At 41.7% G+C, this 17826-nt stretch overlaps 1 protein-coding gene across 3 annotated transcripts in view; it reads right to left on the minus strand.

Annotated features, from left to right (window-relative positions):
- Positions 1-17826, minus strand: part of bcas3 (BCAS3 microtubule associated cell migration factor) — a 319882-nt gene that overhangs the window by 141938 nt on the left and 160118 nt on the right. The window contains exon 23 of one of the 3 annotated variants that reach the window (XM_085379387.1): positions 1782-4186. The exons of the other annotated variants lie outside the window; for them this stretch is intronic. Within the exon in view, the coding sequence (XP_085235513.1) occupies positions 4176-4186 (11 nt within the window). The 3' untranslated portion in view covers positions 1782-4175. Of the gene's footprint in view, positions 1-1781; positions 4187-17826 lie in introns of those variants that run through there. 3 annotated transcript variants of the gene reach the window in all.

Raw genomic sequence — 17826 nt, forward strand, 5'->3', positions numbered from 1 at the left:
AACTTTGCAAAGATGGACCTTCTTCCTTGCCCGCAAATCACTTGACTGTGGTGTGACGTTCTTCTGTGAGATTCACATGAAAAGTTTAGCTTTCAGCTTGTTAAGACAAATAAACCAAATGCTCTTCAGGCAGGTGGCTGTATGTACATCCAAGTATTTAAGAAGGTGACACAGTTTGGTTACTTTTGTCTTTACGTGTGGTTACATTCGATTTTGTAAGTGAATCGTTCAAGGTGTGATTGATAAGCACAGGTAACAAAATTATCACATTACTTTTAAATAGTCTCTGCTGTTGGCATACAAGCAGTGCGTCTGTTTCTTCGATGACATGTTGACATATTTAATGACATATTGAGGAGACAAAAGGTCTGGAGTTGATTCCAAATGCAGAACTTATTAGTGAGCGCTGAAATTTTAGGAGAGACAGAAATCAACAATTAAGTGGAATCTTACAAAGAAAGGAACGTGCTGTTGAGCTCAACAACACAAAAATGACAACTGAAGAAAGCTAAAGTGAATTCTTTCCTTGGTAAAGAAAAATCCCCTCACAGGATCGAGCCATTTCACGAATACTCACGCAGGCTTGTTGTGGTCAAACTCTACAATCAAGCAATGCCTTCATACGTGTAAATACAGAGCGTTTATGCCAAGGGTTTACATGCAAACCACTGGTAACAATCAAGAAGAGAAGGGCCAAATTACAATACCGAAAAAATCTAGAAAAAGAAGGACTTAACATAATCAATCAAACATGGTGGAGATGTATGGCTGCCAGTGGAACCAGTACACTAGCAATTGTCCCAAGCGGATAGGATGTCACATTGCAGTAATGATAAATACTCCCCCAAAATATAGGGGTAAATGCAAATCTGGAGCTTCTCAAGGCACAGAAAGGAGTCACTTAAGAGACCACAGTCCTAATTAGCATGCTTACTTTTCCCAATACAAATCTGAGGGCAGAGGACCCACAAACAAGCAGTAACTGAACGTGGCTCCATTAAAGCCCTGGCAAAGCATCTTTAGGCAGGATACTTTGGTTATGTCACTCTCTCTGGATTCCACATAGTTGGCGAGAAAAACTTGCAGACTACTTAATACTTTTGGACTTATGAAAGCGCATATCACACATAAGCGTGCATGCATTTACAATTCTGCATGATAGTGTATGGATAAAAGAAATGTTCTACTTGGTTATTAAGGAAATGTTGTGTCTATTTATTCATTTGGTTTAAGCAAAGATCCCCTTCATCCCCTTAATGTGCTTCTTATTTATGTTTATGTCTTGATGCAACTGTTCTTGTGATTTGGTGCAATATCAATAAGAAACCTCAGCCAGAAACAAGATCAAGGTGGGGCGGGGTCTGCCATGACCGGCTGAGGGGCGAGGAGAAAGAGGGAAAAGGAGAGTATAGGCACACACTATAGGAGAGAAGTGGTTTATAAAGGCATGTGGAGTGAAAGAGGTGAGAGAGAAGAAATACTCAGTGCATCACAGTGTATCACAAGCCTGACGGTTCAGGTTCACCTGCTCCAGCCCTAACTATCATCTTAATCACAAAGGAAACATAGAGAGGGCGTCTATGGCACTACAAGAACTTGTACAGAAGAATTTTAATTTGCAAATGAGGAGAAGCTAAAATGGGAGAAATATGATCTCTCTTTCTAGTTCTTGTCAGAACTTTCACCAGGTATCTGTACCTATGAATAACACATAACACACATGCACATAGACAGGGCTTCAATTCACACTGTCTCAAACATGCTGCACAAGAGGTCTACGTAATGACAGGCTGTCCTCACAAATTCACTGTAATGTTCAAATGAGCTGGAATTGAGAATAAATGATGCAGTATGGGCATCTGTGTGAGACCGTGCACATCTCTAAAAACTCCCAGCCTAAAGCAAAACATGTACAAGTTTAATGATAATGCAATATGGAAACATTTACTGAAAATCACATGGATTACATAATGGATATTTACATGTGAAATAAGATTGGATACTTTGAATACACAAAAATACAACTTTAGGGACTCGTTATTACAGACAAGATAAATTTATTGGTTACTGAAACCAGCCGTCAACACATAATACTGAGGTGGTCCAGGATACAGTAATCCTGTTTGACACACGTGCACCACAACAACTGAAGGGTTAAACTGAAAGGTGAGAATCTTTCATCTCTCTCAGTTCAGAAAGAAAAGCTCTTCTTTCAGCTGGGCCAACACTGTAAGGCAATACCTGGTATCACAGCAGTGAAAGCAGTCTGGGTGAAAACTATCGAAACACTTTACATGGACACCATTAAATACATAAATAAAAACTAGTGAAGTGTTTTGGCTCCAGGTCACAACAGGCACTGTTATGATGCAGGAGCTCGACACCTGATGACACGCTACGGCGGGAGCTTTTTTCCTGCTGGTTTGTTGAGAGTACAGCGACGTTCATAGTAGCGCACGGCAGAATTCTTATTACTCACCAAAGCAAATGTTCAGAAAAATGTCATCATGAGCTGCCAATGCAGACTATTTCCATTATCATCACCTAATAGGGAAGCACTCCTACAAGGTCATTTCTATAAAAAATTGTAATATCTGCTTATGCCAGACTGTATGGGCAGGAAACTCTGGATGAGTCTCATATTGTCGATTACTCTGCAGACACGAGTGCACTTGTGCACTTCCTCTCTCATTCTGTGACCCTTCTTTCCATCTCGTCCTAAGATGGACGTATAATATGTGCTTTATTCTCTGCCTAAAGGGCAAATGCTGTAGAGTGTGCGCTGAATATGTTTGTGCGAGTTCCTGTGCAGAAAAATTGAATCACAATAGATGCAGCTGAGCCCAATGTCCTGTGGTTCAGTCCCCAGTGAAAGCTGTGAGGACTGTGTAACTGCTCCACATGAGGCAGCTGATATTCGGAAACAGAATGAATGTATTTCATGTATATTTAATAGAACCTAAGAAATAATGTACTTGTTGGTGTTAAGTGTATAACATGTACTCTAAAAAAGCTCAATTATTTTAGGCCATATCATATTTTTCCCATTGTTAAAGCAAATGACCTCTCCATCACCTTTCTCGGGAGTTACACAAATTATAATATAATATAGAGATTTAGTAGCTACTTTATTAACTTTTCCTGCTTGTTAATGGTAACAAGAAGCTCTTTCAAAAAGTATATTAGGAGGCTGCAACTCAATTTATGCAGACTGGGTCAACAGGTTAAGCTACAGTTGGACCAAATGCTTGAATGGGCAAGAATCCTGCTCTGCTGTATGTTACACTCCATACATTTGGAGAAACTAGCTTCAATTTTAACTTTAGGACTCATTTCTTTAATAGTAAATGTTTAATTTGGGTGTGACATCTTTGTGATTTCTGACTCTGTGGAAGATTTTGTTTTTACGTCCACAACAGCAATGCCTTGTTTCAATTAATTATAGCACAAAGCCGGGTTCTCCCATACTCCTGTTTACAACAGAGTCTGTTGGGCAGCTCCAAACATCACCACCTAACATGCCCATTCATTTTTAAAATGTTGACCTGTACAGTTATAGGCTATAAATGGATGAGCGTCCCTTCTGAGTGGCTGAAGGAAAAAAGGAATTTTTCTGGAAGATGACCAACGAACTTTATTTGCCAACCTGACCTCAGACCCCTACAAGCAGCATGGTTAAAGTTGTGACTGGTGCACCATTGACACAACCCTTCTATTACAGGTTCCCGGCTGAAGCACCTGATGGATAGGAACAAAAGGAAAAATATAAATATGGCCTTGGTAAATTACTGTATTAAGTGGTATAAAGACTTTTTACAGGTACTAAGACAGTTTTTCTAATACATCTAATGATTTTATTTAAGCGACTTGGGTTCAGGATGGCTACTATCTATAAGGCCATAACAGAACAAAAACAAATGGTCACACAAACAGAAAGGCAGAAAAGTAGAAAGCTGTCCATCTTCCTTTCTTCCTCCTCCTCCTCCTCCAACTCCTCCTTCCGCCTGTCCTCTTCTCTCATACACCAATGATAAAACAATGGTTGGGTAGTGAAGAGAGGGGGAAAGGTGGAAGGATGGATGGATGGACAATGAAAATGATGCATGCTTGTGAGGAACAAAAGCAAAGCAAATCAATTGAACTGAGGTGACTGGCAGAGCGAGGACTTCTGTTTTTTAGGAATAACCTGCAGGAGACAAACAGGAAATAAAAACAAAAAAAGTTTGCCTTTAAATCTTTGCTGGTGAAATAGATGTCAAATTTTGATAGCATACTCGTTTTTCCTCAGGATGCATATCGAGGGTTGGAGGGTGGATGAGTGAGTAAAGCATGTAGTTAGTTTGAGTACATATAACCCCAAAGACCCCCGTTTGTCCTCAGCAGCTTCTCTTGTAGCCTAAAATGTTCGATGAGACGGAAACATTGTTGCAACTTTTCACCATTTGCACAGTTTATGACGGAGCTGGAGGAGTGCTGCACGGGATTGTTTTTTTAAATTCCAATTGTATAAATCTTAAAGGCCAAATTAAACTTGACTTTCTGCAGCATTATCAGCAAGCTCAGAGTAAAATGTAATTTGAACTGTGACCAACCAGAACAACAAAATGAAGATGAGATGTTTGTGTTCATATTAAACACACCGACCTGCCCAGCACAGAAAGGTTCGAGTGGACATCTGTTTGAGGGTCAAACACATTCTTTAGAGCAAATGAAACTGGTTCCCAGTTTAAAAAACAATCAAGTCTACCTTTAAAGAGCCCTTTGGCTTTTCTATGACAGCTTTTGGGGTTAGTAGTAAAGAATTTTTGGCTATGATACAGGTTGCCACTAGCATGGTTAAACCACTCTCGAGCAACGATATTGCCCACTTACTGATGCCGACCTTGGAACGGACTACATGCAACTAAACCGAGGTAAACTGTAATCAGCAAGGTGAGTAAAAAGATTAGTAATCACGGAGGAGTTTTGGCCGAGCTGCAGGCAACTGGAATGCAGCAGTGCTGACTGGGAAAACACAACCCCCTCATTTAGCCTGATGGAACTGTAAAGTAGCTAACACACGCAGGGGCAATTGTGGCTGTTTGTGTGTCACTATGTGTGCTTCATTAGCGTGCACCTTGGCGTTGTGTATTTCTTGTGCGTGAGTGTAATGGGTACCGTGTGCTTGCTGAGGTCTTGTTTGCCCATCTTAAGTCAATTAAAAGGAAATAAGGCGGCTCTGACCGGCCCGTGAACCAGCTCCCTCAGCTGAGAGCATGTCTGCACAAAAAATACACACACACACACACACACACACACACACACACACACACACACACACACACACACACACACACACACACACACACACACACACACACACACACACACACACACACACACAGGCTAACACAGGGAGGCTGATAATGCTCCACTACTGGCAATCGACCCTGTGCCCTGCTGTGTGAGAAACAATGGCTCTGAGACTGGGTGAGCACGTATATGTGCACACACGTGTGTGTTTGTGAGCGCCTGTGTGCGTGGCTGCTTGTGTGTGCAAGTTTGCGTTAAGTACGGCATGTCTGACAAGGCTTCAGAGGGAAACAGTTTAAGACAATATTAGACACAAACGCTGAACACACATGCACACATTCCTGCTCTTTCAACAGAGAGCCAAAGAACACAATTGCATCCTACAGGTAGGATCGGCAGCACAAAACACGCAGACACACTGCGCCTTGTTAATCGAAAGCTTTGGCTTGTATTGTCATTAAGCTGAAACGAATTACTGAAAAAACACTGGTCTAAAACTACATCCTACAGTTGTGGTTAGAAGTTTACATACACCCATCATGGGCATGAATGTCACGGTAATTGTGGGCTTTTAATGATTTCTTTGAACTCTTCTTTTTCCAGGGTGGAATGATTATACAGCATACATCTTTAATGACTTCATAAAACAAGGATTACATTTATTTTTTAAATTTCACTAAACTACACAGGGTCCCAAGTAACCTACTAACAGATAAAGGCTCCAACAAACAGCACAGCTATAATAAGCAGAGCGCTCACTGACAGACTGCAGCGATCACAGGCTGCATTGTAAAAATGACCTCACAGGTGTAAAAGCAGAAAAATTTGAGTTTGTCATGCTGTCTACATCTGCCTGCAACCTCTCTCCCATCCACCTGTCCCACTGCTCCGCCTCAGTCCTCAGCTCTGCTTTTGCTCTGATTGGTTCTCCACACTCTGAACTCTGATCAGCTTCACTTCCCCTGCTGCTCTGCACAGCCAGCAACCCTCCGCTTCTCCACGTGTCCGTGATCCGCTCTGTCACAGCTCAATATTCCACCTGCGCTCCATTCAGCCGCCAATGATTATTCATCTTTTATCTAACTAGTCTGTTTATCAGTAATGGCTAATATTGCTAATAGTTCTCACAGCAAGAAGGTCCTGAGTTCAATTCCACCACCAGGCCGGGGTCTTTCTGTGTGGAGTTTGCATGTTCTTCCTGTTTGTGTGGGTTCTCTCCACGTACTCTGGCTTCCTCCCACGGTTTAGGTTTGGAAAAAAAACATAGGTGTACCCAGGGTTCCTTTGTGCAGCGTAGTTTGTCACCGTGTTTAGTAGTTATGCTTCGGGTTGGTTCCTGTGTGAGTTTTACTTCCCTCCATGGTGATGTAGATCGTCTACACCTGTGTCTCATTCCCTCAGCTGTTTCCACTTCACCGATTACCCCATGTGTAAAAATAGCACCGTCTTTCTTTCAGTCTTTCTCGTAGCAACTTTGTGTGATTCTCTCGGTGTACTCCTGTGGCTAGTGGGATGTTTTTCTGTTGTATTTTGGGTTTTCAGCCTAAATAAAAACTGCTATTTGTACCACAAGAGCAGTCACCTCAAGGCACTTTACAGGTAAAGACCCTACAATAAGACAGAGAAATCCAATGACCTCAAAGGAAACACTGGGAAGGAAAAACTACTTTTTAACAGGAAGAAATCTGCAGCAGAACCAGGCTCAGGGGAGGAAGTTTATATTTGTTTAATCTGTACATTGAAGGACATATCCTCGTCTGAGTTTCAGCACTATGAAGACACTTCTTACTAGGGTATATTGCCATGGTAACTTGGCTGTAAACAGTTTTGTAGTGTTATAATCCAAAAACAGGGCAACTAATTTGTGCCTGCTGACTCGATATCAAATTGAACAGTAGAAAAAACCTACATTTGTATCTTTATTCTTATTCTGTATTTATACATGCTCTCAAAGCATTAAATACCAGCTGAAAGAATAACAGAGCCGGACCTGATTACTACCAGATCATCTCTTATGTTAACTTTACATCACAACAAATATCAGTAATAATATCGGAATTTAGCACTAAATTCCCACATGGTTTAACCGAGGAGCTCAGGGTATTTGGATCGGAGGTACTTCATAATCTGATGACTGTGTGCCAACATACTCAGCACCTCATGGGACAGAGACACTAAATGTGTAGAGCTAAACTCATTTACTAATTCAGGATTTCTGTTACTACGTGCGAACCAACTGCAATGAACCCTGTTTACTAGGACAAACTTCACCGAATCAACAGTCACAAACCTGACTGATTCACAGGGTGAGGAAAGCAAGACCAAGCATCAGAATTACAAACTAACAACAGTGTTTATGAAAAGTAAAAGCAGTTATTTATGAAATAATCATATATGGTATATTTTTAAGATACTGAGGATTGACCTGAAAGTGTACGTATGTGGCTGCTCACTGTAAACTTCAGTTTTATTCAGTAATGCTCTGAGATTAAAAGTCTGTTGTTGTGATTTTTCTTTCTGCGTTTGATTTTTATGTTCAGTTTTGTCTCTCAAATTGGGAACACCTCAAAGTGACTGTTCAACTGGGAAACACAACAACACATTTCTACAAAACAACACAAAACACAACAAAAAATGTACCTAACTTTTTTATTTTCTTGTAAAATATCTTTTAAAGTTATTGTGTTAAAGATGTTTGTCAATTCTAGAAAAAGAGTGCTTTAAAAGGATTGGGGAACATCGTTTATTTGGTAGATCATTTGGACTCAAAAGCATCAGTTTTACACTCTCTCTCTCTCTATGACATTAAACGTTTGACCAAATGAAACAATGAAATGTTTTTGAACAGGAGCTTCTAAAGGTAATTGGGTTGCCTCTCCTTTCCCCCCTCAGCCACTGAGGTAAAAGCTTCTTCTTCTGTCTGAGGATTTATCAGGCTCAGACCACTTGCTGCCACCAGCCTATAAAGAACTTGATGGTAGAGGCACCATGACACAGGATATCTGTCAAACCGGGGCTGCTTTTTCAGCTCTTTGTCAGGTAGCTCCATGCCCTCCTGGGTTTTAATTGCACCTTAGAACACATATGCATCAACACTACAATGAGCGGGTGGAGGGAGGTTTGGAGTCTTCTCCCACCCCCATTCTCTGCGGCCTGCTGGAGCGGGAGGGCTAGTAGGAGGAGTTGGCCGTCCGACTGCGGTCTGGAGTGTGGAGCCTTCCTGCTGCTGCGGAGTCGGGGTGGTCTGCCTCTCCCCACCGCAGGGAAAAGGGTAACACCACCTGGGTCTGGGTGCAATTCCCCCCTCCAGGGGCAAGGGTACCTAGACCCGGTTTGTAGAGTACGCTTGGGGAGTGTGATTGTGTGTACAGCGTCTCTTTATGTCTGTCTCCACGTTGGTTGAGTGTGGAGTGAGTGCATATGAGAGCATGAGGGTGGGAATGGATGTTTGTGTCTGTGTGTGCCTGTATGTCTGTGTCTATATGTCAGGTTGGGTATCAGACGCCACCTCTCTGGGGACACCTCAGGCCCTCCAAGGTTTGGAGGCCTATCTCCACCCACCACCACTTCCCCTGCCGGTGGCGGACTCCCTCAGGTGTCGGTGTGTTGGTGGTTCTTTGTGTCTGGGGGTGGGCGTCCGGGTACACACCGGCTCACTCCTTGGCGGCCGCTTGTCGGGGCCTGGGGCCTGGGGCTCGCTCGGGCCCCTTTGGAGGTGGGGTGCCCCCGGCCTCTCGGCCTAGGGCTCGGTCACTCAGGCGCAGCTGGGGGCCGGCGGAGCTCACGGGCGCATCACTGCAACTCCACCTGACTTCTGCTCCGCGGCTGCTGGGCGAGCCCTCATCTGGGACTCTCCTCAGCTCTTACTGGGACAGTGGCGCGGCTGCCCCTCTGTTGGTCTTCCATGGTCTCTTGTGTTCTGGGGGCCTCTGGATGTCTGGAGTTTTGATCTCCTCCATACCCGCTTCACACCCTGGAGGACGGGGCTGTGGCCCCCCCACACTCCCTAGCAGATCATTACATGGAGAAACCTTTGGAATGCAAGCATGCTGATCCACACAGGTATGCACACATGGGTATTCACAGATGCGGACTAAAGCTTTCTTGGCTGCTGCCTCAAAGCACACTGTGCGCTGTCTATCTTGCGTGCTGCACAATATCGTTTATTATTTAGTAAATATTGATATCTATGACTAGCTAGTTTATTGTGATGGTGCTTTGTTTTCTCTATTATTATGTTGCTCTTTGTTGTTTGCTGTCTCCTCTGTTTGTTTTTGTTTGTTTGTTTGTTTGTTTGTTTGTTTTTTCTCCATACAGGTGACCCAGGAGTTTTTTTTTTTTTCTCTCTCTTCCCCCCCCTTCTCACCGTCTCTTCTCCCCTTTGGTTTTCTTTCTTTCTCTCCCCCTCTCTCTCTCATTCATTCCCCCTGTCCTATTTATTAAAAAAAAAAAAAAAAAAAAAATGACAAAGGATGAACTGAAGCTCTGCCATCACGTAATGTCGCATACTGCTGTTTCTGATGTCATTTAGAAAAAAAAAAAAAAAAAAAAAAAAAATTGGGAACACCTCAAAGTGACTGTTCAACTGGGAAACACAACAACACATTTCTACAAAACAACACAAAACACAACAAAAAATGTACCTAACTTTTTTATTTTCTTGTAAAATATCTTTTAAAGTTATTGTGTTAAAGATGTTTGTCAATTCTAGAAAAAGAGTGCTTTAAAAGGATTGGGGAACATCGTTTATTTGGTAGATCATTTGGACTCAAAAGCATCAGTTTTACACTCTCTCTCTCTATGACATTAAACGTTTGACCAAATGAAACAATGAAATGTTTTTGAACAGGAGCTTCTAAAGGTAATTGGGTTGCCTCTCCTTTCCCCCCTCAGCCACTGAGGTAAAAGCTTCTTCTTCTGTCTGAGGATTTATCAGGCTCAGACCACTTGCTGCCACCAGCCTATAAAGAACTTGATGGTAGAGGCACCATGACACAGGATATCTGTCAAACCGGGGCTGCTTTTTCAGCTCTTTGTCCACTCATAACCTTCCTGGGATCCTAATTAAAGGAAAGGTCAAGTCAACTTGTTCAGTGATCACACTCTCTGCGGTCCCACTGTGAGCAGCATGATAAGTACCGGTACTAATGCACTGCTTCTATCCCATGACAATCCCAGAGTTGTTCTTGCAGAAGTGAGGGACCACTTAATCCTCCATGCCCAAACAGCTCGTAATAAATAGTCTACATTTAATCCAAAATACTGAGGAGCAAGGGTTAAGTCTTTATCGCCTGCAATGCCAATGTTCTTTTTACTTGCACTCACATTCTATCCCTTTGTAAGCACTGTTGTAATACGGTCATTGTAAAATCAATGGATTAAAATCTGCACCAGCAGTAAGAGGAAATGAATCACTGTAGCCACTGAGGAAGAAAACACCACGGCAGTAATTCATTAAACAAATGCAAAAAAATAATAACAGTTGCTGAAAGACTGCTGATATATCTACATGCAGGATACTGTATCTGCCAGCCAATGAGTCAGGCAAATGTGCAAAAATCCTCAGGGGTATATTACTTTGGATTACCTCTAAGTCATCATTATTCAAGGAGCTCAGATGAATCAGTCGCTTTAGTTTTCCATGAATGTCTTCAGACGGACCAAAATCCAGCATGACAATAATCCTAAGAATAATACACATGTCCTGCATGAGTAGGAAACTGGGTTTGGCACTCAGGTATACACAAGATGAGAAATGAGGGATGTAGTAAGCTGAAGAATAAATGGAGAGCTTGGGAAATCCTGCCTGTATACACTTTAACACACCTGGCCAGTTACTGCAGAAAGTGTGTACCAACATGTTTCCTGTCAGATGGCACTGACATGAAATGCATACATGGAGGAGTGTGCACCACATGTGTATAGTTCTTTTTTAATCATGAAATAGTGGTGTTGGAATAAGCGTCTCAGGTGAGACACTTTGGTTTGTGTCTGCTCATATGGGCCTTTTTTCATCTTTTAACCACTCTCTTCACTACACCTTCATCTAGTGAACTAAATACTACAGTTCACTAGATGAAGGATAGCTCGGTTACATCTGCCACCACCAGCTTTAATAACAGGGCGGTATGTGACTGTGTGCCTATACTGTACCTTGGATCTGTCACAAGAAATATGAGGTCAACAGAAGCTTTATGATAGAGATGTTATTTAAGTGATTTAAAAAAAACAACAAAAAAGGAAACATTGTTGTCTACTCAGTATTTCACTTTGAATCCTGCCTGACATGAGAGTGTTTTGACATGTGGCTTAAAATATGAGCACGCCAAGCTCAGCAAACTCGATTTACATCCTCAACAGACGACTCCTCCCACACTTTTTTGAGAGATGGGACCGAGGCGTTGGCACTGATATCAGCAAGGGAGGAAGGAGGTAGAGAAAGACACAAATGGGTGCTCGAAACTCCACTTCATCAGTTGCATATGCAATGCTGGCATGCCAGTATCCGTGCAGCCATGTGCATGAGCTCTTGTCCATTCAGTTCGCTATCCTGCATTCCTACATGCCACAGCACCCCAGGTCATGGCCATATGCCATTGGCTTGGCCTGCTGATCAACACCGCTCGGGCTTCGCATGACAGCTCACGATGCACACATACACACACACACACACTCACTCACAATAGTTCTGACAGATGGGTGAAAAGGTGGGCCACGTCATGTGTGAAGTGAACAGAGGGCAGGGGGGTGTTAGCAATTATGGTGAAACAGACTGCAAAGAGAGGCAGACGTGTGTGCGCGCTCTGTACAACAAAAAAGGTGGATATGGGCATGTGCAGAAACACATGCACAACATCAAATAAAACAATATTGCCCTCTAAAAAGAAGAGCCATTTAGACAACCAGCACATACTGGAGACTGTTTTAATAGAGCACTCATAAGCGTGGGCAAACATCTGCCTTATGGCCTCCGTCTATTCTGCTAAGAACCACACAGAGCATGGGTAAGCACCACACGCTCCACTGGACAGACTGCCTGTTAATACCTAATGCTTTCCTCTGCAGTGAACTAAATTGGCACTCAGATACTGAAATATACGTGTTAGAGCTGATTAATCTTTGTCATTGTGAATCTACATCCGATCCAGGTTAACACAGTGGATTCTAAAGCACACGCACTTTATCTGGTTAGTGGACAAGCACAGAAGCTATAAGGCCCAACAAGGACAAGCACTGACTTTGCTGCAAGTAAAAACCGTTCACTAAGAAAAAGTCGTATCCAAACTGCATAAACAAAGATTCTCCTGAATATTGGTGGACGGAGATTAAGCGGGTGTTAAACACAGTTTATGTAAAAATGTAGTTCTACAGTCGTATTTAGGACTTTCTGCAGCAAATACAGAACATACAGGAGGAGAATCAACGATTGAGAAAAATACTTTAAAAAAAGAATTGAAGGATTTATCGAGTCAGGTAACTTGGATTAATACACACACACACACACACACACACACACACACACACACACACACACACACACACACACACACAGACAGACAGACAGACAGACAGACAGACACACACACACACACACACGCTTAAAACTAAAAATGACATTTTTATTTGTTAGGCAAATAACAAACTGATGTTTTTATGCACAAATGTGAGCCGGCACACTGAACTTCTTTAAGAAGTCAAGCATAACATTCGACAAATAAAAGCAAATAAATAACTGTAATTTGGCCTCTCTGTCAAAAACAAAAACATGTTTTAGCAGGTTTTTCAGCTTTTTTGTAAAATTGTAAATAAATACAAAATAATTGATGAAAAGAAATTTGTATTTTTAGCATGAAAAATATTTATACTGGTTGATTAGCCATTCTATATAGCTATATATATATTAGACATGAATAAAAAGCATGTATAATATATACATATAATGCACAACTGAGAAGTTTATGAACACACTGACGAAATAATGTTCATTGCAGCTGGTTGTACTTTGCAGTAGGGCTGGAACATATCGTACCGTTCACAGTAAAACCGGTATGATGTCGGGCAACGATAAGAAAATGAAATATGGCGATAGAATATGGGTAAAACGCACATGCGCAGTGCCTTTGTTTTCATACGCACATGGCGGAACTGGTTTAGCTTTTGTCCGTCAGATACACTACAAAGCACTATTTTTGGTAGTGCATGCTAGCGGGCCGTCGTTATTACCGTGTTGTTTTGAAAATACGGCGCACTTAAAATCAATCCTTTGATTTTTCTGAAAGTCGACAGTGTTTCTTATAATCCCGTGTGCCTTATGTATGAACTCTGGTTGTGTTTACTGACCTCGAAACGATTTTATGTACACGGCGCTCGAAAATCTGTCAAATGTTTCAGTACGACTTTGCTAAGCTACGAAGCCGCACCGCTTGATGGATTGTCGGAGCATTACGGCTATCGTAGGCGGAGCCTCGCGGAGTGATACGTACTGTGCTTCAACATAATATTACAGTATTGTGTGTGTATAACCTCTTTTTAAGTTTTGTGGATATTATACTTGGTTATGCTGAGGATATGTCGGCCAGTTTCCACTGGAAATGCCTTTTGGTTAAACTGTCAGCGAGGAATTTGCACTGTTACATTTTTATATAACTTTAATGAACATAAAAAACAGCTGCTTGTTTAAGTGAAAATACATTGATGGGGTTTTGCACTAATAAAGTTGTGGAGTTGTAAGGTATTTTGTCTCGTGTCAATTATATCGTCAGTTATGTCGTTATCGTAAATTTTCAAATGTATATGGTGATAAATATTTTTGGTCATATCGCCCTGCCCAGGACACACAACATGTATTTAAGGCCCTTTGTTGAACTTAATATGAATTCAGTGACACAGATTGACCCACGAGTCGCTCACAAGAGGAGATTTAAATAGACAGTGAAATATGAACCTTCAGTGATGTTTCAGATATAGTGTGGTTTCGATTTTTTTTTTTTTTTACTGTTTCAACAAAATGAAAAACACAACCAACTCTAAAAACATGAAATACTTTTATTTCTTTGTGCTTTGACTCAAGGGATATGAAACACCTTTAGTGGTAACAAGAAGTCTGTGCAAGGCTGTGTGTGTCTGAGCTTGTGCTGCATGTTGGACAGACCTACAGCACAGTCTACATACACTCACTGTCAACAAAAACACAAAGTCGATTTTCAGTGAGAGTAGCGATGGAGGACGAGTGGCAGAGGGTTGAGAGTGATGAGAATAATCCTCTGGCCATGTAACAGAGATAAAGACACTGAGGTTTTAGCTCTACGCAGGAGATTGACCTCATTACAAGCACACAAACTACAGACACAAACACTCAAATATAAGCATGGCGCACAAACGTAGATAAATGGTCAAATATAAACGTGCTTGACCGCTCTCTTATTGTCACTCTGTGAAAGCAGCATGTGTGTGTTTGTGTAATGAATAGAGAACAGCCCAACACTGATCAGGGCTGAAGAAAAAGAGCACTGCCCACTCTGCTCTCACATTTATCAACAGTGTGTGTTTGATCTCTCAGCCACATCACACATGTGCCCTCCAATCAACCGCTGCTGCCTCTAAGGCCTCCTTTGACACACACACACTCGCACGCACACACAGGGAAACGTCCCACACACAACCCATTAGGACTTTTGATTAAATTTAAGGATAGCTCATGTATGAAGGCCATGACCAGTGCAACTTTATTCAAGTATGTGTGAGTGTGTGTACACGCGTCTGTGAGAGAGAGAGAAAAAGCAAAAATGAGCGACTGCAAAGCCTCCTAACCTTTGTAATATAGATCCTAACTACTGCCAAGGGAGGTTAAAACCTAAAAGGGTTCCATAACACTTCATAACTCTGACTGAAATGAAACAACTATAACTCTAGCCATTAGTGAGATGCATGCACGTGCACGCACGCACACATACGCACACACACTCGGTGTCTTTAAAAGTTGGCAAGACAACCGAGGTCATTAGGTTTATTTCCATTTGCAGAGAAATGATTTTGGCAGCTATAATCCGCCTGGTGACACTCGGGTTTGTCCGAATAAACAAATAAAAGCTAAAGAGTGTGTACCCACATCAAGGAATCATTCCAGATTGTATAGCAAAGTAATCAAACAGACTTTAGGAGCATGTTCCTTCTGACCATTTTGCAATAGAAGATGGACGGATTCCTTGTTTTTTGCATTTCTAAACTGAACATGATGCAGATGGATGCAGACACAGTTTTACCTCTCTCCTGACTACGTCCATACAACATTGTGCATAATTGCATTTATTCCCTACCTTTTTTTTGTGCATTTGTCACTCTCAAATAACCAGAGCGAATTAAAAAATGCAGCTTAAATGAAGATTAAAATGAAAGCTATCTTAGTTTCTCCTCCTCAAAAACGGCTTCTTCATATTCCACTGAGATTATGTCTGACGAGGTTCAGCAAACAGCAGTTGGTCCAGTGTCAGGTCTTTGCTGGATATTTTCCTATTTCTTAAGGAGATCTGTTTTTTGTTCATCTGCATAGATACTTTTTTTAGGCCTGCAACATCTTTGTATCCTCCACTTGTCCAATGTCAAAGAAAAACCTTGAAAAACTTGACTTATCAGTCCAGAATATCTTCTTTCAGTCAACTACGACTAGATGTTTGTCCTCTTTGGCCAATCTGAGACCTCAGTGGCTTCTTAGCAGCTATTCCTCCTTTTAGCATTGTTCGTTCAGTTGTCTGCTTATGGTCATTCTTGAGAACTTTCAGATTCTGATCTAGAAGCATTTATCTCTTCCTGAAGCATCTTCCTTCTGTCTCTAGCACCTAAAATGCTTCGGTAAGGTGGATTTTTCTGCCTCTTCCTTGGTGCTTTTTGTTAACACCAGTCTCACCAATCGATTCCAAAGAAAACTTTGACAACATGTTAGGTTTTGCCCTATTTTTTTCCAATTGTTTCGACGTTTTAACATCTTATACTAAAATTTAAACCAACACTCTGGACTCTGAGAAGTTAGAAATTAATCAAGCATAACATTAAAACCATTGAAACAAAAAATAAATTGGCACCTTAATAATCAACCAAACAAAGTACCAGAACTGGCTGACTGTGTGCATGCTCAGCTTGGTCTTCCAACACACTTGATAAAGAGCAGTCCATTTCATCCATGTGTCACATGTGCACAGCAGCACAAGGAAGCAGTGTGGCTGTTGGCGAATAAGGAGCGAGGAAGACACAAAGTGCGCCAAATCAAACCAAAGTGAAACCGCCACTACAACATTTGAACCTGAAATTAGCATCACCCAGCTCAACAGCTGCAGCCGGGCCAGAACTGGGTCATGCAACAAGACAATTATCCCATTGTCATTAATAGATCTGTGCGTAAACACTGTAAAAAAGACGAGACCGATGGAGTCATATATAAAACAATACAAGCTGTTGATTCATGGGGTGTATTTAGTTTCACATGCCATCTCTGCATTTTGGCTTTAACCTCTTTTTCTCCACCTATACAACAACTAATACCCGGTGTCCTATTCCCAAGGTTGAGGGTACAGGATGTGATGGGCACATCACATCCTGATGTTCCCAAGTTAAAGGTTTATGAGATGAGCCCTTTCTCTGAACTTTTGCTTCTTGAGCGTTCCCTGAAACGAGAAATGACCTGCTTCCTGTCCAACCCATGTGGTTCAGAAATGTCCAGCAAATCCTTTGCAGCGTGTTTGCGCTGTGCTCGTATGTTATTCTTGTGAGTTCATAAAGTACTTCTTGCAGTCGTTAGCTGGGGTTAGATAAAGGCAAGCAAATCCAAGAAGAGTGGAAAAGCAGGGAATTAATTATTCTAAATGGTGAATGATGGTGCTGAGCTCCCACCAGTGAACAGTAACAATGCACATGTGGACCACATAAGAAATGAAGAGTCACACCAAAGCATACATTTCTGCACATTCATTGAACAGTGCAGTTTAATATAAAGGCTGCAGCCATGACTGGTCTCTCTATGTGTCCCTGTCATTGTGGTGCATCACGCTCTGTCTGCAGCATACACACACTGAAACAATGATGCTGCTGCGTCACATACATGTGCTCTTGGAGACTGGATGAGTGATTCCAGCTTAACACGCCCACAGCAGATGTCCAATCATCCTAATATAACAGCAGGAACAGAACAACACACTGGCTAAGACCTCAGATTAAAACTAGCATCCCAGAGGATAAAACACAGCAGCGATGCAACAAACTAATACGAGCAAGATAAAGTGAGCTTTACTGATGGGTAGCATCAGCAGAATGCTAAATGTTCTACACAAATTCATAAGCAGAAATAAAATGAGGATTTTTTTTATATACGTAATGGGGCAAAAATTGGATTCTCTTTGTTGGGGGGTGGGACACAATTCTTCAAAAAGATTTTTCCACATTTGGGATTTTGGCAGTAAAGAAACGGTAACAAGATTTCCTCACTGTCGGGGACAAAGGTTTAAGTTTGCTCTCAATATTTCACCTGTCAGTTGCTACCGTAGC

The sequence above is a fragment of the Rhamphochromis longiceps genome, linkage group LG14 (genome assembly GCF_057381845.1).
Source record: "Rhamphochromis longiceps isolate RC_006_pf linkage group LG14, R_longiceps_female_GT1.1, whole genome shotgun sequence".
NCBI lineage: Eukaryota > Metazoa > Chordata > Actinopteri > Cichliformes > Cichlidae > Rhamphochromis > Rhamphochromis longiceps.